A 22,857-nucleotide genomic window follows, 5' to 3' on the forward strand; every position below is an offset into this window, starting at 1 on the left:
TACACGCAAATGCTCAGTTCAGGGAGGGCATTGAGATTTACTCAAATTGCAGAGCACTAGGCAAATTTCTCTATAGTTTGAAATTGTTCCCGTATACTCCCATTAAATTCCATATGAATTTTGCCATTGACTTCTGTGGAAACAGAATGGGCTCTCAGCAGAGATGCTGAGCAAAAGCCAATTGTTCAGTGCTATCCCTTTCCCTCTCACACCTTGTTCCTCAGCACTCAGCAGCCTGCGGGATCAAGCCCTAAGACAGTATTCTTTGAATCCTAACAGTTCTGAATGATAATTTTGGAGTTTTGATTTAAATTTAGGCTTTAATTGCATTAATATTCACTTGTATGAATTGCACTTGAAATTAATTGCACTGATGTGTATTTGCACTTTTTAAAAAAATGCTTTTAAAAATACCTTACTAAGTCCTGCTGCATTTGGAGGTTATTTCACTATCCGTGGTTTTATGAAGGTTTCAGATGTCCCTTGAAACCATTTTTAACATAGGGGTTCTACTGTATTACTGAAAACATTATACACGTTGAACCCAGCTCAGCTCTTCTCAAAATTGATCATCTGAAAGTCAGCCTGGGCTCCAGCTGTGTCACATGGATTTTCTCTGTTTTCCGAAACAGTCTGCTCCAGTATTTTTGAAGTTTCTGGGTCCTGGGAGCAGGGACTGCCCAGTGTATCCCCACTGCTATTGCAGTGCATAGGGGAGGCCATGTTGGAGGGCTGATCTGATGGTTTGCCTGTAGCAGAAGGAAGGGGCATGGGCAGAGGAAGATTCATCATGTAGAACACATTGCCCAGCCGCCGACTCACCTTTAAAGACATAAGCAATTACAGTAATTACTTCAAATAATGTCAATTTAACTAATTGCTCATCTTAACCTTAAATTTGAATGTAAGGTCCAGATTATCCACAGGGCTGATGGGGACATGGCCTCAGAGCCTTCAGGTTGTATGGCCTCCAGCCATCTAATAGGGCCAGATCTAAGGATGGTTAGCAAAAGTTCAGAAATGGCCTCCACTGCCCCGCCTCTCAGTTTCAGCTACTACCAGCTTCTGCAGAATTGGTTTGGCTGTGCTCAGCACAATCTGTAGGGGAAGGGGAGCAAGCACCCTGTTGAATCTAGACAACAAACTCCTTCCTTCCCAGTAGGTGGTGCGCTTTAGCCTGCATAATGCAGCTATTGGTGGTACATAAAACAAATGATTAAGAGCAAAGAGAAATAGGTTTAATAAGAGGAGAATGAGAGATATACAAGGGTTAAGAAAAGGGAAAGGAACATGGGTTAGGAGAAAGATAGACGAGACAAACAGAATTGAGAACAAATTTGAAGTCAGTGGATGAAATTAAGAACAGGACATTTGTAACTGATGGGCAGGAAAACCTTGTCAGTGAGATCTGTAACACTGTGGAATACAGTCCCAAGGAAAGTGATGGAAGCTTCATCACTTGCATTATTTTAAAGGAAAAGTCAAAGTACTGGAGAATCTACAGGAGAGAACAATCCTCCATTGGTCAGAGGAGGGAGGGAAATAGGGGAGATGGACTAAATGATCAGACAAGTCTTCCTCATTTCTAATTTCAACCCAATTTTATGACCCTGGCTATGGATCCCAACCTTCCCAAAGGCATTCTCTTCCATCACTGTCTCTCAAGCAGCTGTTCATAGTTCTTCCCCGGGGCACTAATGAAAAGCAAAGAGAAACTGAATTGGAGTTAATGTGCGGTACACTGGGACTAGATAGTGCACCCTGTCACAATACTATTTCAAATATTTTATGGGTGAAAGAGTGTTATATAACTTCAAAAAAAAATTTTGTCACTTTCCCATGAAACACAAAGCTTTCATTCTCCCTCCATTTAGCATTTCAGTACCTGAGATCGAATTTTTAGTGCTGGTCCAAGTTTTAATCCCATTGTGTCCAACAGATGTTCTTCTGTGAGTAGTGGCAGGGTTTCTCCATCGATAGCATGATCTTTAAATATCTTGTCAAACAATAAAATGCACACAATGGCTTGTTAAAACAGACTATTTTATGTCTTCTATTTTAATCCTGATACCCAGACAATAAAGGCAGGAAACAGTAACATGGAAGTAATTCAGCTTTATATTAATCTGAGAGCAGATGGATGTGGCTGTCATCATCTGTGCCTGCAGCACATCCAGTTGCTCTCAGAGAGTTCCAGCTGTGTAATGTTGCAACATTATTTAGTTTTATTATTTTAACAAAAGTGATCAATGAAAGGGAGGATCATGTCCGAGTCATTCATTCTTTATCCATGAATATGCAGATTTTCAGCCTTCTGTTTACACTGCTTATGATTTTTCATGAAATTGAATGAAGTAATTTCACTATTGCTTAAAACATTGCTTAACATCATAACAACATGCAATTGATTCCCTGTGTTTGAAAATTGCACAAGTGCTCTACTGGCAGAGTGTGGGCGATTAAAACACTTCCTTATACAGTTGCTTTCCTATTAACATTTTCATATTACGCCATGATAGAACACTCTGTATTGCAGCATACAACCACAAACAAGCATTAGTCTACATTGTATGCTGTCTTTTACTGCATGGTTGTACATTGCCTAGCTAGCACAAAGGGGCTTCATGATACTACTCTAATGCAAATAATAAATAGTAATAATTTAATTTCAGTAGATAAAATAATGTTAGCAGAACTTTAAATCCAGGGCATGTATCTTTAAACATCTAAAAATGTAAGTATGATTAATACTTATGGTCACCTGTGCATAGTCTGAACAACCTGCAAGGCTAATAATAAAATTGTATACATCGTCAACAGTCCATTTGCGAATATCTTCAATGGAAGAAATATCTTCTCCACTCAGAATCAGGCCATGCGTTCCTTTGAGAAGGAAACAAAAATGTTGTGTTTGTATGACCTCAATAGGAAAACCTTATTAAAAGTATGAGTTTATACACATCTACAGGACCTACTTCATATACTAACAATACTATGTGGTCACGAATGTATAGCGTAGTCCTAAGCAACATGATAAATAATCACTCATCACTTTCTAATTCTGAAGAGTTTCGTTTTTTCTTTTATTCAGTTACTTTTATTTTCTCTGCTGATGGTACTGTATATGCCTACCACACCGCAGCATTTTCTCTAAAGACTACGTTATCTGATGCTTTCGGTTTGTTATACCTTACCACTATTTTAACTTGACTGACTAATATTTCAAGTGAACAAACAGACAAGCCGATAAGAGTGCTCTGTGTCACACTCATTCATATCATGGTACTGATGAAGCATGAACTGCATGATGTGTGTCAGTCTCCAGGTAAATACTAAAAGGCAACATCTATACTTTTTGAAGGCACATCAGTCTCTAGGTGAAGCACTGTACTAGGGACATCTTCTGTAAAATGACAAAGCAGCACTTCATGAAAAATATAACAAAGCTCAGAATGCATGTTATACACCAGGGATTCTCAAACTTCATTCCGCCGCAACCCCCTTCTGACAAAAATTGCTATAGGACCCCTGGAGTGGGGACCGAAGCCTGAGCCTCCCAAGTCACACCACCCTGGATGGAGGGGCCAAAGCCCCTATGCCTCAGGCCAGGGGGCCAAAGCTGAAGCCCAAGGGCTTCAGCCCCAGGCAGAGGACCTGTAACCTGAGCCCCGCCACCTAGGGCTGAAGCCCTCAGGCTTTGGCTTTGGCCCAGGTCCCAGCAAGTCTAAACCACCCCTGGCAACCCCATTAAAACAGGGTCGTGACCCACTTTGGGGTCCCAACCCAAAGTTTGAGAATCGCTGTTATACACAGATTATATACGTACCAAAACTCAGCCCATCACAACTAGTATCTGCTGTAAAGGCATGCAGAAAGAGCGGGCAGAAGAAATAGGCTAGTTCAGAGACTTCAACAATTTTTGTATTGTTTTGTTTGGCATTGCATTAATTTTGCAGACAGGAAAAAAACATGTAAGGCAAGTCTGCAAGCTAATTAATTCATTTTGCAGCAATACAAACTGGTATTTCTGGATGTTTTAGGATAAAGACCTGAACTGGCTGCCATTTAAGTGAATGGAAGTTTTATCAGGTTTGGACTCATTGCTGTTAGAGCACTTAGCAATGGCTGCAAAACTTTAGAACAGTGATCCTGTGAAGCTCTCCTGCCAACATAGAGCTGTCCATGCTGGCGCTTAGGTGGATATACTACAGAGTTAAGTCGACTTAAGTTTTGTCAACAATCATAAGTGTCTTTAATAACATCAGTGGAGCATGTCTACACAATGGTCCTTGTGTCAGCTGAGCACATCCACAGTCGTTGCTCTTGCATCAATACAGAGAGCACTGCATCAAGGGAAGCTATCCTACAGTGAAACTCGGCAACCTCTGTCACCCTCTGCCGCTGGGAGCTCTGGGAATGGATTGCAGTACATCATGGGGAATTGCTCATAATCTTGTGATGCAGTACTTTCTATCCCACCATTCCATGGGCTTCATACTTCGTTTTGTGCCTTTTTTCAGCAGCCCTTGTAAAATGCGTGCCCGCCATCTCTGCCTGACAACATGGATCGTGAGTTGCTGACCATTCTGGTGATGAGCATTAAGAACACAATACAGTTGATCCTGCAGTATTTCATGAGCTGCAAAACAGAGAGTGAATCGGTGATGCCTGCCTTTCTGTCTGCCATGGAAACAATTCAAGATTGCTGCTGGCATTCACGGACCAGGTTGCCATGGTGGACCATCGTTATTGGGATCAGGAAACAAGCACTGAGTGGGGAATCGCATCGTGATGCATGTATGGGATGACTAGCAGTGGCTACAGAACTTTTGGATGCACAAAGCCACCTTCCTGGAACTGTGTGCGGAACTTGCTCCAGTACTGCAGTGCAAGGACACCAGAGTGAGAGCTGCCCTCACTGTGCAAAAGCAAGTGGCAATCAGTGTGTGGAAGCTGACAACTCCAGACTGCTACTGGTCTGTCGTCTAGGAAATAATTGATGGCTTTGAAGCAATGGGATTCCCTAACTGCTGCAGGGCAATAGATGGAATGTATATTCCAATTTTGGCCCCCGAACATCTTGCGACAGAGTACATCAACCAAAAGTGCTACTTCTCCATGGTCTTGCAGGCACTGGTGGATCACCAGGGCCATTTCACTGATGTCCATGGGGGGTGGTCAGGGAACATGCATGATGCACGCATCTTTCGGAACACTGGACTGTGTAGAAAGCAGCACACTGGGATTTTCTTTCTAAACCAGAAGATTCCAATGGGGATATGCAAATGATCATAGTGACCCCTGCATACCCCTTGCTCCTGTGGCTCATGAAGCTTTACACTGGGAATACACAGCAGCAAGGAGCACTGTAACAACAGGCTAGCAGGTGCCGAATGACCATTGAATGTGCCTTTGGCTGATTAAAAGGTCACTGGGGCTGTCTTTTTGGCCGGTTAGACCTCAATGAGGAAAATATTCCAATGGTCATTGCGGCCTGCTGCACTCTCCATAATATTTGTGAATCAAAAGGGGAAAAGTTTCCCTAGGAATGGGCTGCTGAGGCTGATTGGCAGAGCTGATTTTGAGCAGCCAGATACAAGGGCAATTAGAGGGACACAGCAGGAGGCAATTCAAATTGTGGAGGCTTTGAAGGAGTAGTTTGACAGTGATTCATAGTAATGTGTCTGTATGTGATGCATTTAACCAAGCAATGCTTACTTGCTGCCATGAATTACTCTTATAGTGCTTGCTTCTTGAGCGTTGATTGCAAGGAGCAAATATTCCTACCTATAGCCACTGTGTTTCAATGATAGCACTGAGTGATATATGTATTTCACAAATAAAGACTCATTTTATTTAAAAGACTCAAGTTTAATATAGAAATAAAACACAAACTTTTGGACAAACAGGGGACAAAAATGAGGAATATCTCGTAGTTAGGGCTCTTACAGCTGGGTGAAATTCCCATTTTCATTGGAAACCAGTCCCCAGACATGGAGTGCACGGGGTACTGTGGGGGACCGGGAACACATGATGAATGCGGTGCAGGAGTTTGGGGAGGGCATGGATCAGAGTTCTGTAGTGGCTGGAGTGGGAGTTGAGCACAGATAGCTTTGAGTGCAGGCTAATGAGGGACTTCAACATCTCCATTTGGTCCTCCATGAGCTTTATCATCTGCTCCTGCCCCTGTGTCCTTTCCTGGCTATTCTTCAGCCTCAGTCTTTCACTGTCACCCTCAATGCTCTTATTTAGCTGTGTGCTGCATCTGTTGACTGCAGTATTTCACGAAACATATCCTCCTTACTCCTCCTGGGTTGCTGCCTTATCTGATGGAGGCACTCTACCGGTGTGGAGGAGTGTGTTCTCAAGGGCACATCTTCAGATCTCAAAGAAACAGTGAAGACAGACAGTATTATGAGTGCACTCACACCTCTGAATCACATATACCTCTTTCTCACAGCCCCTTGGCTAGCACACAGGTTACTGCAAGTCCCAGTTATGGTGAGTTCCCGCGGAGGTAGGATGGGAAAGGCGCAAAGGGCAAGAAAGGACAAAGGGTAGTTTGTGGAGGGAGTTATTATAAGGTGGTAAGGAACCTAATCTGAATTTTGGTACTCTTTTCCACAGGCAAGGGCAATCAAACCTGATACCTCACTCTTAAGGGTAACCTAAGATGCAAGGGAGTATCTCCTGCATTCATGTTGCTTCAGATTGGCTTCATATGCTGCTGATCTGTGTGCCACATTGGTCCCCGCAGAAATAATTGCCGGGTGGCATGGGAAAGTTTCCTGCAGTGTGGGGAGAAACGAGGTAGCCCTCCCAAAGAATCTTCGGCAGAGGATTGCAGAATACTTACAGGAAATTTTCCTAAAGATCACTATGGAGGATTCCAGAAACATCCCCGTGTATATTAAACTTTTCCACCCTGGCCCCACTGCATAGATGGACAAGCTCTGGTGTTAATTTCTGTCCCTTATCCCTCCTCTACCATATAACAAAGTACATGAGAGCTCAATCTCCTCTCACCATGAAGCATGAAAGCAAAATGAGCACTTTCCCGAGCTCCCATCTCCTGCATCCTTCATTCCAGAGCTGCAGTGCTGGGACCTGCTAGACTCCTCCAGAATGGAAAAGAAGTCCTGACACACCACACCACCAGACAACCCCACCGTGTGCGCCACATAGTTCTCCAGCTCCATCTCCTCATCCACCACTTCTTCACTGGAATTGAGTCTGCTGGCCACTGCCTTTATTCCCCTCGAAACATCCATGGGACTCTTGACAGTGAAGGTGGGGTCGCCCCTGAGATGGCGTGCAGCACCTTATAGAAGCACCATGTCTTCGGCGTCACATCAGAGCAATGGTTGGCCTCCTGGTACACCTGCCTCAGCTCCTTGATTTTAGCACAACACTGCTGTGTGTCCATTTCGTGCCCCTTCTCCTGCATGCCACCAGCAATCAGTCCATAGCTATCGAAATTTCTATGGCTTGTGTGAAGCTGCAACTGCACAGCCTCCTCTCTCTATATACTCAGCAGATCCAACAGCTCTGGTGTACTCCACATGGAAGCAAGTCTGCTGCATAAAGCCAACATGGTCAGCTGGAAAGATGCTATGTGAACTGTTCATGCCGAGCAAACAGGAAGAGGAATTTAAAAAAATCCCGGGCCTTTAAACGGAGGAGGGTTGCATACCTGTGTATCTTCAGGTAGCAGCGTTCGAACTGCTGATCAGAGTGGTCATGATGGGCATTGTGGAACACCTCCTGGAGGTGAGTTAGGGTGACATAACCAAGTGAGGTGTCTACACTGCCGCTGCGTTACTCTAACTACTTTGCAAAAAGCTCTATGCCGCTTGTTGAAGTGGTTTTATTATGTTGGCATAACAGTGGAGTTACATTGATGAGAGGAACATTTCAGTGTGTAAACTTCCATTGTTTTGTTGACCAAAGCTGACTTGTCAACAAAACTGTGTAGTGTAGACAAGACCTTATTCACACCCTTGAGTGACATAATTTATACCGACGTAAGCTGTAATGTATACATAGCAAACCTGAGGCATGGATTTGGTCTCAAGCAGAGGGCAGCTGATGTGTGGACTCCCTGTGCTGCCCAACACACACATAGGAGTTGCTCAAATGGGCAGTTGCTGCCAGGATCCCACAAGGGAGCCTGGAGGAGATGGGAGGACAGAAAGCACCAAATGGGGTTGCAGAGAACCACAACATTATCCTGACATGATACATGTGTTAGCATCCCATCAGCATGTGATGAGATCATTTTGCAATAACATAATGGCATGACACACTATTGTGATGTTTGCATCAGGAGGTTACTTTGTGACTTTGCTCCTCTGTAACTCCATCTATTTCCCACATGGTTCTCCAAGATTGAACATCACTGCCTTAGAGAATGAAACCTTCATATGCCAGCAAATAACATGTGAAGATCTCTATAAATGGGAGAAATAACTATGTTTGCCATCACTGACGTGTACTTATCAGGTTATGTTAGCTGTAGCACATGCCCTGATTAATGAAGTCCACATTTTGAAACCCTGACTCTATCATTGTAAGTGGGGTTTAAATAAGGAGAGGATGATGAGAAAGCTAATCAATAAAAAAAAAATAGAAGCCAACTTGACAAACCTGGAGGCAGTAATGGATTGCTGGGTACTGGGAAACTATATGGCAGTGCTGAGAATGGGATTGCAGGAGGATACATGTACTTATCATCAAAGGCTGTGCAAGAGTTACTGGGATCCTTCTCATTTGCACTGCTGCAGCCATTTGTTTCAGTGGGAATTTCATGAGTAGCACAACTTTTTCTCAGGCTGTGTTCATACTCTTTACAGCTTTTCACAGCTGTAGCAGATGGCTCAACATGGGTTTTGCTTTGCTCATGTTTGTTTAGCATCTCAAGCTCTGTTTCTTTCTTGTCCTCTTTCTCATCATCGGCAGTGGTGGAAGCAGAGTCTGCATTTTTGTCTTCAGCTTGGCTTTTGGCGCCATTGGCATTGCAATCACTAGTTTTGTGATTCCCAGCTCTTCTCCCTGGCCGACGGCCTCTCTCCTTTTGCAGACTGCTGATAGGAGGATACGGGCTGGTTGCCATGAGCATGGTGTTGCCATGAAGGTCATCAAGGGTAGTTCGATGAACATATAGGTCGCTAGGAAGGTGACCTTCAGGAAGTCTGTGCCTGCCACGGAAAGCAACTGGGCTAGCTGGGATTCCATGATAAAGGAAAGGTGCTTCCAAACTCAGTAGCCCTTTACGATGAACTTTCTCAATTTCTTTTTGTTGAAAAATAGCACTCATTTCCATTTCCATCCTAAGGGGTAAACAGAGCATTAGCAGTGAGGACTGATCAGTTCTCTAGTCATTTCTTTTTCAATGACAGATTAAACTAGAATGATATACACAAATTGAAAAATGTTTCTTTCCCATGTTGCTGTGTGTGAAGGATCCATATGAACAACAGAGGAAACAGAGAAAGTGACTATACACAAAGTGCTGTCAAATGCACAAAAGAAAACCCCCAGAAAAGTATTATGTTTGTGACAATAAGGGATGAAATATTTTCTGACAAAAGCATGATTTGTAAGTTGATAACACAGGCATCCCTGCATCAGTTACACTCAAGTCACAATCACAAGGGCTAGAGACTTAAAAAGCTTAGATTCCAAGCAGAAAATTATATACCACCTTGAAAAGGGGCACTTATGTGGCAATTGATGCAGCAATATAATCGTATTATACATGGGGCCTTGACTATACTGCCGGAGCCAGTTAACATCAGTAAGTAAAGATCTTGGGTCAACTCTCCAATGCACCTTGGTCTCTGTCTAATGCTTAGATGGTGCAAAGGGCTGTATTCTGGCAGTAAATGACAATCTGAGAATTACTTTTGTGGAGGGAACTACCCACTGACCTAAAGCCAATGGAACAGATCCATGTGCCAGCTTCCCCCACTGTATCTGGCATAGGGTGGCTTGCCGGAGAAAGGAGGGAGATGTTGAAGGTGAGGTAGAGCTCCACTGTGCTATGCCAGTCCTCTCCTGGCACTAGATCCTTTAGGGATAGGCCAGTGCAGAAGCAGGAAGCTGTGACTGGCTCCCCTCCCATCTCTAGTGAGTACTCCCACTACAGGTACTCCCTCCAGCATCCCCAGCTGTAACCCTCCCAGTTTCCCCTCCCCTCTCCAGCAGTGTCCTCTTTTTGGGAACCTGAAATATGGCAACCCTAGTTTGGATTCAAGTTCCTCTTTGAAGATTAAGGTGAGTTCACTACATGGGAAAAGGAATCCAGCTGATTACATTGAAACCGGGACAAATCACCAGATTTCCAGATAATCATCCATGACACCAAAACTGCTTCACTAAACCAGGACATCTGGTCATCCTGTTCATGGTGTAGGGATTTCCAATCCTCCCCAGAACTCCAGCTGTAGAATTTAAAATACTATGAGTGATGGGTCCAAGCTGCCAAGTTCAGATCTGGTTCTGAGTTTTCCCAAGGTCAAGGGTATTTGAATCCAGAGTTCCAAGCTGCAAAGTCTAGATCCATATCCAATCTTTAACCAAGTTCTGGAAGTTCCAGCTTCGGCCTGAAATCTCTCTTAAATCTGCTATTTAAAGCTAAAAGCAGAATGAGTGAAACAAACGGAAAGTTTTTCTGTGTCCCTGGCTTCCTGAAACATAGGGGATTTTTTACAGATCTGGATGGTTTGAACAAGTACTGCAATTACTTTTAACAGGGCACCAAAATTTATATATTACAAAATCTCAGCTTAACCATCCCAGTCAGGCTCCTTTCTCCCCACTTCAGGCCTTCACCTCAGTGCAAATTTACATTCAGGTACCTGGCTATATTTTGTTTTTGAACCAACTCCTGCCTTCTGGCCACAGCTTCAATGGATTCTGGCTGGAGAAAACTATATCCTAGAAAAAATAAACATATATGATTAGAAAGGCTTAGAATTGCACTCACACTTCACACATGCCCTGAAGTAGGTGGATGCTCCTTAAAAGTATTGTTAAAAGTTAACAGTTAAAAGGCCTGTTGAAAATGTAGCCTGTGGAATATTTTTCAGAGTCACTGGTATGACTTCAAGCCAGACGCTGCACACATTTCTCTTTTCAACGGGACTAACAGTAGTAATAACTAAGCCCAGTAACAAGTGTTTGTAGGGTCAGGACCTTAGTCAGGAACACGTGCCATCGATACTTCTAAGGCAAGGCAGAGCAGTGACGTTTATGAGATGACTTCTGTCTTTGAAGTACATGCAGGGCCAACTGAGTACATAATAACTGATAGTTTAAAAAAGGGAAAGAAATGTAGGTATACTCCTTAAAAGTCTATTTACAGCCTGGCTGCCATGGTCTTACATGTAATTTTTAATAGCATTTCCTCTCTGAGACCCGTTTCAGACCCAAGTGTAAATCAAAGGCAGAGATCCAGAGAAGGGGGAGAAGCTGAAGCTAAAAGTTCCTGTTTCTGGATCTTCGTGGCTTCGAGTGCCCTTTTATTCATCTTAGACCAAATATGGGGTCCTTGCTCAGCTTTCACTCATACCTGAGTAAGAACCTCAAGAAATGGTCCATTATTAACTTCTTATTCCCAGCATGACATGTGTTGCACAATTCTGCAGCCATGAAATTTGCTACTGTATCCACCCCTTGCTTTAGGACTGACCACCAAAATTTAAACTTTATTAAAACAAATATGTAGCCATCCTATATGGGAATAAATTATATCCAGGTAGCATGGGTCCTGGCAACAGGATCAAATAAAGTGATCAGTGAAACAGCTCCTTAAAACAGCTAAGATGAAAAAACATCCTATTACAGAGAGTTAAATATGCGTAACACAAAGAACATTGCCAGTCAGATAAATGTTGCTGGCTAGAACATTCTGCTTACATGGAGAGAGATGGACAATACCATACTATTTGGAAAATGCAAAAGCAAGGGGAGGGAGCATATAGGATGGACATGGATCTTGAAAGCCCAGTGTACCTAATAAATTTTAATTTGCATGTCTGAAGTCTCATATTGGTGCAGATTGGGATTTCTGCTAGGCAGGCTGCTCCGTTTCTCACGGCTATTTTACAAAGGTAAATACAATAAAACTTATTTACTGCCATCAGTGACAAACCAGATGAAAAGCTAGGAGTATCCACTTTTTCAGTAGTACCTTATTACTTCACAGGATCATTCAACTGGCTGTTACCTGGACCAGGGTAAACCCGATTGGACAGTATGTTTGGCATGTTTGCATGCTGTGGGACTGAAGGTCCAAAGTGGGAAGCTACGTGGATCTGTCTTGGGTCAGCTGGTGCCATCATTTCAGTAGAAGGCAACAAATCTCTAGGGAAAGACAGAAAATTACAGTTAGATATGTAAAGTATATGCTCTAACTTAATGTGTCATGTTCTACACTCACTTACATTGGTTCAACTCCCTTTGACTTTAACAGGACTGGCACATTTGACTGAGGCAGAACTGGGATGCTATTTGCAGAATTTGCTCAAAAAATTTTGCTAAAAAGTAATAAAGTAATAAAATAACTCTGATTAATATCTAAATTCTTATGTAAAAGGCCTTGGGGTTTTTTACAAGCCCAAGTGGTCACGTTCAATTTTATCTTTCAGCTGAAAAACAGCACCACCAATAACACAGTGTCCGAACCCTGCCCTCGAGCACAGATTTTTAAGTGACTCAGAGGAAAGACCTACTGAATCATTCATGCCACATATAGCAACACTCTGCATTTCTTCAAGGTCTCCCATGCAAGTACTGACTAGCCACAACTCTCTTTAGATTCTCAAAAAGGTATGTCTACATTGCAATAAAAGACCCATGGGATAGCCACAGCTGGCCGGAGTCCACTGACTTAGGCCCACAGGGTCTGGGCCTATAAAATTTCAGTGTAGAGATTTGGGCTCAGGTGCGTCCGGGCTCCAGCCTGAGCCAGAACACCTTCAGTGCAATTTTAAAGCCCTGCAGCCTGAGCCTTGCATGCCCAAATCAGCTGACCTGGGCTCTGAGACTTGGTGCCAGGGTGTTTTTTTATCTCAATGTAGACATACCACAAGTCTCCTTAGAATAGATCACAGGCTAAGGTACTAGTGGCTGCAGACATTTGTCAAAGAAATTAATGTCCTGTTTAGTTTATATTGTTTGTGTAATGTTTAGATGCCCATTGGCTCTTTGGACATCTCTCCTGGCAGATTGGTCTGTACCAAGAGTGGTCAGAAAGGGCATTACGTCCTAAGGAAGTAACTTAAATGTTCCTGTCCTTGGCAGTAGGAGTCAGTAATTGCATGTCTTTTCAATATTGGTCTTTCTGGGTACTGATGGAATAGGCCATCCAGTTATGTCAGAAAATGTTCTATGTTCACCTTAGGATTTGAGGGGGGCTTAATAAATATGTTCCAGAGCAGAGTAACTGGTATTAGACAGTCGACTCAGCAATTGTCCATGTGGAACTTAGCGCTGCGTGGAAAGGTGGATAGGAGCATAGCAGGAGCAATGTAGTATTCTGTATCCAAAGACAGGGATATTAAATTTATATATAGGAGCAAGCTAAGGAGACACACACAGCTTCATTATTAAGTTCATTATTCATTATTATTAATAAGCTTAGTTATTAAGGCTATTTTAAAGACTAGAGACCAAAGTGTTAAAAATCATCTCAAATCTTAAAACTCTACATATTCACAAATATAAGGTGATCTGCTGTTCTTTAAATGCAATGGAGAAGTGGGGAGAAATACCTGTCTACAAAGCGAGGTTCAAACTGTGAAGGAATTGCCTGCATTCTCTGCTGGCCTGCTCCCATTAGCTGAGGGTTTACTGCCATCATCTGGTTTCTCATTAGCACTTCTTGTCGCTGTCGCAGTTCTAACACAAAGCATATAAAATTCTATTGTAAGTTCAGTAAGTGATTCTATATCCAGTATGAACCTTACCAGAAATATAATAATTAGTTAGCATATAATCTTTCTTTATATTCTACCTGTTAAAAAGGCAAATGAGACACAAAGTACTTGCCACTTAAAAAAATGTAGCCTTATATCCCCCCTTAGTTACACTGAGCATCTCATTGATCAATATAGCATATTATAACAGGGCTGGCAAGTGATTAAAAAATTAATCACAATTAATTGGACAATTAAAAAATTAATCACAATTAATCATGCGATTAATCACGCTGTTAACAATAAGAGAATACCATTTAAATATTTTGGATGTTTTCTACATTTTTCAAATATATTGATTTTAATTACAACACAGAATACAAAGTGTACAGTGCTCACTTTATATTATCATTTTTATTACAAATATTTGCACTGTAAAAACCAAAAGAAATAGTATTTTTCAATTCATCTAATACAAATACTGTAGCATAATCTCTTTATCATGAAAGTTGAACTTACAAATGTAGAATTATGTCCAAAAATACCTGCATTCAAAAATAAAACAATGTAAAACTTTTGAGCCTGCTAGTCCACTCGGTCCTACTTGTAAACAAGAAGCAGGCAACATTATCTTCTGCAAATGTAAACAAACTTGTTTCTCTTAGCGATTGGCTGAACAAGAAGTAAGACTGAGTGGACTTATAGGCGCTAAAGTTTTACATTGTTTTATTTTTGAATGCAGGTTTTTTTTTTTACATAATTCTACATTGTAAGTTCAACTTTCATGATAAACAGATTATACCACAATACTTGCATGAGGTGAATTGAAAAATACTATTTCTTTTATTTATCATTTTTTACAGTGCAAATATTTGCAATAAAAATAATATAAAGTGAGCACTGTACACTTTGTATTCTGTGTTGTAATTAAAATCAATATATTTGAAAAATGTAGAAAAACATCTACAAATATTTAATAAATTCCACTTGGTGTTCTATTGTTTAACAGTGCGATTAAAACTGCGATTAATCGTGATTCATTTTTTAATTGCAATTCATTTTTTTGAGTTAATCACATGAGTTAACTGCAATTAACTGACAGCCCTAATATTATACAATCTTTAACTGCACCAGAAATAAACAAGATGTGCAGAGCCTCATGTAAACACAGTGACAGTTTATACAGTCCATATTGATGCATACCTCACCACTATTAAAGTATGAAGGAGTAGTGACATATAGGAAGTGCTCAGTTTGTGGAAATTTGTATTTTTAGTGATAGGGCAGATCTATGAAAAAATGGAAGACTCTAATTATCTAAGAAAAATACCAACCTGTCCTGATATGAAACAGCGTAATCTAATGGAATAAGCATGGGGCTATGAGTCAGGAATTATTTCAGATTTGGGTGTCGAAAGCTAAATACAGAATTCCATATATGAGCATCTCATAAGAGTCTGATCCAAAGTTCAGTGAAGTCAATGGAAAGACTTCTCTGTGCTTCAGTGGCTTTTGGATTAGGACATAAGTACCTGATTTTCAGCGCACCCTCAGCTTCCACTGAAGTGAGGTAAAAGAGAAATATATTTTTACTATTTGTTTTGATTGTTTTTAATTATTTTTAAATTTTGAATGAATTAAAAGTTCCACAGGTCCAAGGACCTTTAACATCCTTAGACCCCGATAGTGTGCTAGCTATTGAAGTGTGCTATTAAAGTGGTCACACTTTCATTGGAGTAATAATTTATAAAAGTTTAGTAAATTATTAATAGATGTTTTAATAAATGGTTATCAATTGTTATAGAGTCCAACAGGTCAAAAGGCTGTTTATAACCATGGCTTATAAACCTTCCACACTTTCTACCGATGTGCTTATAACCATCTATAATATACTGCTCATGTCTATGACATCCTTATAACATAAGAACATAATAACAACCATCCTGGGTCAGACCAAAGGTCCATCAAGCCCGGTATCCTGTCTTCCGACAGGGACCAGTGCCAGGTGCCCCAAAGGGAATGAACAGACAGGTTATCATCAAGTGATCCATGCCCTATCACCCAATCCCAGCTTCTGGCAAACAGAGGCTAGGGACACCATTCCTGCCCATCCTGGCTAATAGCCATTGATGGACCTATCTTCCATGAATCTGTCTAGCTCCCTTTTGAACCCCATTATAGTACTGGCCTTCACAACACCCTCTGGCAAGGAATTCCAGAGGTTGACAGTGTGTTGCTTGAAAAAATACTTTCTTGTGTTTGTTTTAAACCTGCTACCTATTAATTCATTTGGTGGCCCCTTGTTCTTGTATTATGAGAAGGAGTAAATAAAACTTCCTTATTTACTTTCTCTATACCACTCATGATTTTATAGACCTCTATCATATCCCCCCTTAGTTGCCTCTTTTCCCAAGCTGAAAAGTCCCAGTCTTATTAATCTCTCCTCATACGGAAGCCGTTCTATACCCCTAATAATTTTTGTTGCCCTTTTCTGAACCTTTTCTAATTCCAATATATCTCTTTTGAAATGGGGTGACCACATCTGCAGGCAGTATTCAAGGTGCGGGCGTACCATGGATTTATATAGAGGCAATATGATATTTTCTGTCTTATTATCTACCCTTTTGTTGATGATTCCCAACATTCTGTCACTTTTTTGACTGCCGCTGCACATTGAGTGGATGATTTCAGAGAACTATCAACAATGACTCCAAGATCTTTCTTGAGTGGTAACAGCTAATTTAGACCCCATCATTGTATATGTACATCTATTAATGATTTGTTAGCCCTTTATAAACAGAACCCCCAATATAAAGTGGGACCATTAACATTTGATTTGGTTCAAATGCACTATATACAGAGTATCATTTGGGGCATGTTCCAACTGATGTAAGCTTCAAGCTCCCCACCAGCAGTCTGGGAACAAAGGAAAATCAAGGATGAGAACAGGGCCAACTTAGTGACACTTCTGCTGCTCTTAGGTCTGCCAGGATGGGACTGCAAAGGCACAGTCACAGACCCTCCTTTCAAAATTCCCTCATCTGTACATATCCAGGACTTGGTCTTTTCATTTATAGGGCTCACCAGTAAGCAGCCTGTTTTTCCACAGAGCTTTTGAAAATGGGCACCATTCCCAGAGTGTAGTACAATGTGTACCTATAGGAGACATCAATTCCTTGAAAATTTGCCCCTTGGATTATATGATTAATATCCCTGGAAAATTGTTACCCCCTGCAAATTAACCAACAAAAATATCTTAGTAACATAACTTATTTAATAGCATATTTATTATAAAAAAAACCTGATGACCATAAGTTGTTAGAGAGATGCACATCGTGTGCTGCTAGGTTTGTATCACACAGTTTGTGCATGCCCTGTTATAGTGTCCCAGAGTTCTGGGAGTTTCTTGAATCAAATTAAAGACTCTGCATTGGGGAACATAATGATCAGTTTTGCTCATAGTTGACTAAAGACTTGATCCTGCAAAGTAATAAGTGCCCCCTGTAAGAGACAATCCTACAGTCATTGAAGTCAGTGACAAAGCTGCCACTGAATGATGCAAGGTCAGGGCTCCATTCAGTACTCAGCACCTTGCAGGACTGAGCCCTAGATCTATGGGAGTTACAGGAGCAGTGCCCTCCCAGGTGCTAGAGCACCTCTCACAATCAAATTTTAAACTCCCAAAGACCCACTCCAACATAAACTGGGCTCCATATAAAATTTGGTGTGAATTTTTTGTAAGCCATTTATTCAGTTTTTCCCAAGTCCAGGAATCTGGAGGGAATCTTTCCAGGACATTATTCCTCACATATTGTATACGTATTGTGAATACTATTAACACGGTCTTGGAAAGTTCTAGTTCTAGCTTACCTCCTGCTGCCATGCCACTTGCTAATCGGTATAAGTGCTTTTCATCCAACGTCCCTTGTTCCCCAAGTATAGACATCTTTCTCATGTGATCTCGGGGAGTCATGTTATGAGGTGATGCAGCAGACCTCCCTTTTCCAATGTAAAGAATGAAGTCAGAAAGGCCCAAGATGATAATAAAATATTCAACAATTTAAAAGAGATCAGGTCCCACATATAGTTTTTCTGGTAAACAGATAGACCTGCAAGGCCAGCATGCCATGCTTGTAGGTTCCACAGGGCATATGACAGAAAGATCTGAAGTGGGATTTTGCCTTTCTGAATCTTTTCAGAACTAATAGCCATATCAAAGGTGCCAGAATTCTAGTGCTACTCTTTCCTTCCAAAGTTAAAAAAAAATCTTTGAGACTTTTAAAAATTCAACTTAAACCAACACTAATTTTCCTGTGTATTCCAAAAGCCCCTTGATTTTTTTTAAGTGAACCAAAACACCATGACATTTACATAGGTAATAAAGCAAAGAAACACACACAGAGACAGGGGTAAAGCTAGTCCATCCCCATCAGGTTCAGTGAAGGAAGGTGCCCAGAATTATACCAGTTTAAATTAGATCAGAATCTGTCCCAGAGTCTAAGCCTCTAGAAGCACAACAGTTGCTGTTCTTTGTAAAAAAAGAAAACAAAAACAACTAAATTTAGGCTACACTTTTAATAAGCTATCTTAAAAAATAACAAAGGTGCCTTCCTATTGCTGGGGTGCCACAAGTTTTTTTTTTTTTTTTTTTTTACACTGTCTGGGTCTTCAGAACTATCAGATGTTTTTTGCTTTATCATTAGGAGACAAGACAGAAAATTTTTGTATGAGTGCTGACTCAAAACTCAGCGGACCTAGCTCTCATCTCTGAACATAAGACTGTACTAACTTCATTCTAAATCAGCAGTTCTCAACTCAAGACTCTTCACAACCGTCCCTTGGGGAATAAAGCCCAAAGCTAGACAAGTTAAGTCCATGCTGTACTATTCATATTAGGCATGATCCTGCTCCCATTTTAACTCACTGTGAGTTCTGCTATAACTACTACTGGAATAGGATTGGGCCCATGGGCACAGTTTAGGAGGGAATGTGGGGGGATATTGCCTTCCCAAACTGAAAGGCTTGGGCAGGTATGGAATTTGCCTCTATGCACAGCCCCATTGGCTTGAATGGAGCTGCCCTCCAAATACGAAAAAACACCTATGATTTGGACCCACTATTACTATTTATTTAGCCATTTTAATAACTATTTAACTGTTACTCAAGAATGTGATGATTGCATCTAAGCAATATCAACAAAACATTGGTAGATACTAAATATTAGCTGTTTTTCCTTCAAGAGATAACAGGTCTGGATATCCAGAGACATCAGTCTCATGGTAACTAGCAATAGCTCAGGCTAATTTTTTCCCTCTTAAGGAGCATAAAGCCTGCTTTCAGCAATGAACAAAGACTAGAGGATAGATAGGAGCTCAAAAACACAATTAACTTAAAAGTTTTGATGAACAAATCATGCAGAAGGAAACAAGGTAAAATACAAGTGTCCCTGGACCAAATCCTGCAGCTTTGATGCAGGCAAACCTCCCATTAGTTTCAGTGGGGTAAGTAATGGTTGTAGAATTAAATTCTGACGGTACTGATGTATAAGAAGGGCGAGCGGGATGACCCCAGTAACTGGAGGCCCATCTCCCTCTGCTCCATGATGTGCAAGCTTTATGCCAGCTGCCTCGTGTCGAGGATCACGGCGTGGTCGGCGAGCAGGGGAGCCATCAGCTCCATCCAGAAAGGCTTCATGTCCTGCGAGGGCTGCTATGAACATAACTTCATCCTCCAAACCGCCATCGAAATAGCCAGAAGGGCGTGGAGGCAGTGCATGGCTCGATCTGGCTAACGCCTTTGGGTCCATGCCCCACCTCCATAATCTGTGCCACGCTCCAGGAGTTTGGGATGCCAGAGAAGTTCCTTCGTGTGATCCGAGAGGTGTACGAGGGATGCAGCATCACCATTCACTCAGTCAAAGGGGAGACCACCAAAATCCCGATCCGGAGTGGAGTTAAGCAGGGCTGTCCCCTCAGTCCCATCATCTTTAATCTTGCCATGGAGCCGTTGCTGTGAGTGATCTCCAATGGCACAGATGGCTTCAACCTCCACGGCGAGAGGGTTAGCATCCTGGCTTACGCGGATGACCTGGTCCTGACCACGGATGACCCAGAGAGCCTCCAATGTATGCTAGATGCCACCAGTCGAGCTGCCGACTGGATGGGGCTCCGCTTCAATGCAAAGACGTGTGAAACTCTCCACATTGATGGCAGCAAAAGGGACTCAGTGCAGACGACGGGGCTCCAGATCCAGGGCGAGCCCTTCATCCCCCTGGCAGAGGGGCAGGCATACCAGCACCTCAGCACGCCAACGAGTTTCCGTGTCCGGCAGACACCCGAGGACACCATCCAGGAGATCTTGCAGGATGCTGCCAAGATCAACACCTCCCTGCTAGCACTGTGGCAGAAGATAAATGCCCTGAACACCTTCCTGATCCCCCGAATCTCGTTCGTCCTAAGGGGATCTGCCGTGGCAAAGGTACCCCTCAACAAGGCAGACAAGATCGTCTGGCAGCTGATGAAGAAGTGGCTGTTCCTTCTCCAGAGAGCCAGCAATGAGCTGGTCTACATCGCCCACAGGCATGGTTGTGCCAACATCCCCCGCATGGGCAACCTGTGTGACATTGTGATGATCACCCATGACTTCCGCCTGCTGACAGTACCAGGAAGTGTGAGCCGGAACGACATCATGCATCCACTATGAGAAAGGGACCGAGAGACTTTTTCCATTGCACCATATGAACTGGAACCATAAACTCACTGAACATTAAATCTCACCAAATGAGGGTAAATCCATCCTCATCATTGTTTCCACTCATTATACTCCACACCTGAACATAGCCATTATATGAACAACATACCTCCATACCTCAATGTCTGTACTTTGACCCATTAACCTTTTACCCCCAATCGGGGATATTGCAGATTATGTATTCCTTACGCCATCTGATCCTACACCAAACATTGCACCCCTTGATAATCTGTACCTTATTCCCTGATAACCAGAAACTTCTACACTTAAACTCTGTACCATTTTTTTAAATTTTATCATCTTAATTAAATTAAAAATCTAAGGTATGAGACTGCAGTAAAGTGGTTGTGATAGGATTAACTGGGTTATCTAGAGAATTATGGGATGGAACAATACTTCACTCCTCCCTTATTTCCTGCCCTTCCTCCCCCCCCCCGATATAGTTAAATAAAGCAGCAAGTTCCCAACCTGCAATCCTGTGAGTAGTCTTGCTTTTGTTGCACTGAGTAGTCCCTTTACAAAAGAGATGATGGCTCTTACTCATTATGGGCTTAGTCCTCCTTTCTCTAAAGTCAGTGACACTAGGATTGGGCCCTATTGACAATGCTGCTAATGCAGAGGTGGGCAAACTATGGCCCACGGGCCACATCTGGCCCGGCCCTTGAGCTCCTGCTGTCCCCCCTCCCTGCAGCCCTGTGGGCAGGGGGGCTGCGAGCTCCTGCCGCTTTGAGTGGCATGGTAAGGGGGCGGCGGCAACGCAGTGGTAGGAGGTTCTAGGGGGCAGTCAGAGCGGTTGGATGGGGCAGAGGTTCTGGGGCAGTTAGGGGTCGGGGGACAGGGGGGTTTGGATAGGGCGTGGGAGTCCCAGGGGACCTGTTGGGGGGGCGGGGGGCAGTCAAAGGACAGGGAATGGGGTGTTGGATAAGGGGTGAGATCCCGGGGAGGGCGGGTAGGGTAGGGGGTCCCAGGAGGGGGCAGTCAAGGCACAAGGAGCGGGGGGGTTGGATGGGTTGGGGGTTCTGAGGGGCACAGTCAGGGGGCGGGAAATGGGAGCGGGCAGGAGCCAGGCTGTTTGGGGGTCACAGCCTTCCCTACCTGGCCCTCAATACAGTTTCACACCCCAATGCGGCTCTCGGGCCAAAAAGTTTGCCCACCCCTGTGCTAATGGCTGCTGTTCCACTAACAGATCAGAATCACTGTAAGCAGAGAAAGAGCCCCTGAGAGACTAAAAGAAAAGGAGTACTTGTGGCACCTTAGAGACTAACAAATTTATTTGAGCATAAGCTTTCATGAGCTACAGCTCACTTCAGCCAAATTTTCTGGACCTGAACTGTCACAGTGCAGAACACAGTGCTCATAATCTGGGATTTGCACCTCTCTCTTTCCCCCCATCCCAATTACCACGTTACCCAACAGGCTGCAAAGGGATTTGCTGGTAAGGTGAGAGAGACCAGAAGCAAAAAGTGAGGAAATGAACTGCAGCCAGAATTTCTGGACCCAAATCCTGTAGAACTGTTGCTATTTTAGAGTTAGCCAGTGGTCACTCCCCTCATCCCTATGTCCCACCCCACTCACTGAAAAGACAATAAAGGGGACATGGAAGTGAATGAGGAGTAGCAGGTGATTCATCCCTAACAGAGCCGGAGATACCAGGACTTGGAGGAAAAAGTACCTGAGGAACTGCAGGCAAAGTTTGTCTCAGCAGTGCCACAGATTTGTAGTAGTCCAAGCAGCCTTTGAGAGTTTATGGAAGGAGATGTGGGAGTCCCCAGCTGAGTAAATAAGCAATGGCTCAAGAGGTGGGAGCAGAAATCCTGGAAGAGTATCCACCTCCCACATTCTCTAATGCACTCCATCCCACTGTAAATACTGAGCAGACGATGAGGGGAGACAAGGGATTCCAGGCAATCATCTTGTATAAGATGTCTCCCTCAGCCCACAACGACTGAATTCAGAATAGGGGTGGGAGGAGAAACTTCTGTTTCTTCCACTCAGACACAGCAAGGACACTGAAGATTTACCATGTCTCCCCAAGAAGGGCAGGTTGCTTGCCATTTTCTATCATTTTTAAAATTATATTTGCCATATTTCCATTTTCTCATGTTTAAAAGACATTGCTTATCCATGGCTCTGGGTGCACATGGAATTAATACATAACACTGAAGTCTGAATTTTAGGCAGGCAACAT

General features: G+C 42.7%; 2 protein-coding genes across 2 annotated transcripts in view; one reads left to right on the forward strand and one right to left on the reverse strand.

The window, feature by feature from the left end:
• The window catches only part of LRRC31 (leucine rich repeat containing 31), a 75,873-nt gene that overhangs the window by 14,546 nt on the left and 38,470 nt on the right, over positions 1-22,857 (forward strand). The window lies entirely within an intron of this gene.
• On the reverse strand, positions 550-17,892 carry SAMD7 (sterile alpha motif domain containing 7). Its single transcript, XM_038416427.1, has 8 exons — positions 17,790-17,892; positions 13,776-13,902; positions 12,230-12,366; positions 10,860-10,938; positions 8,647-9,329; positions 2,762-2,883; positions 1,886-1,996; positions 550-822 (listed from the first exon to the last, which is right to left on the reverse strand). Exons 1-8 carry the CDS (start codon positions 17,890-17,892, stop codon positions 550-552), a joined length of 1,635 nt encoding a protein of 544 aa, XP_038272355.1.

The sequence above is a fragment of the Dermochelys coriacea genome, chromosome 9 (genome assembly GCF_009764565.3).
Source record: "Dermochelys coriacea isolate rDerCor1 chromosome 9, rDerCor1.pri.v4, whole genome shotgun sequence".
Taxonomy (NCBI): Eukaryota; Metazoa; Chordata; order Testudines; family Dermochelyidae; genus Dermochelys; species Dermochelys coriacea.

What these genes read in the sequence shown, in the direction of transcription:
- SAMD7 (XM_038416427.1), bottom strand. Translation starts at nt 17,892, where the DNA reads ATGACTCCCCGAGATCACATGAGAAAGATGTCTATACTTGGGGAACAA. An exon ending in TCGGGTTTACCCTGGTCCAG is followed by an intron (nt 10,939 to 12,229) that starts GTAACAGCCAGT and finishes TATTTTTTCTAG; the next exon opens with GATATAGTTTTCTCCAGCCA. An exon ending in CAATCCATTACTGCCTCCAG is followed by an intron (nt 2,884 to 8,646) that starts GTTTGTCAAGTT and finishes TCCTTCTCAAAG; the next exon opens with GAACGCATGGCCTGATTCTG.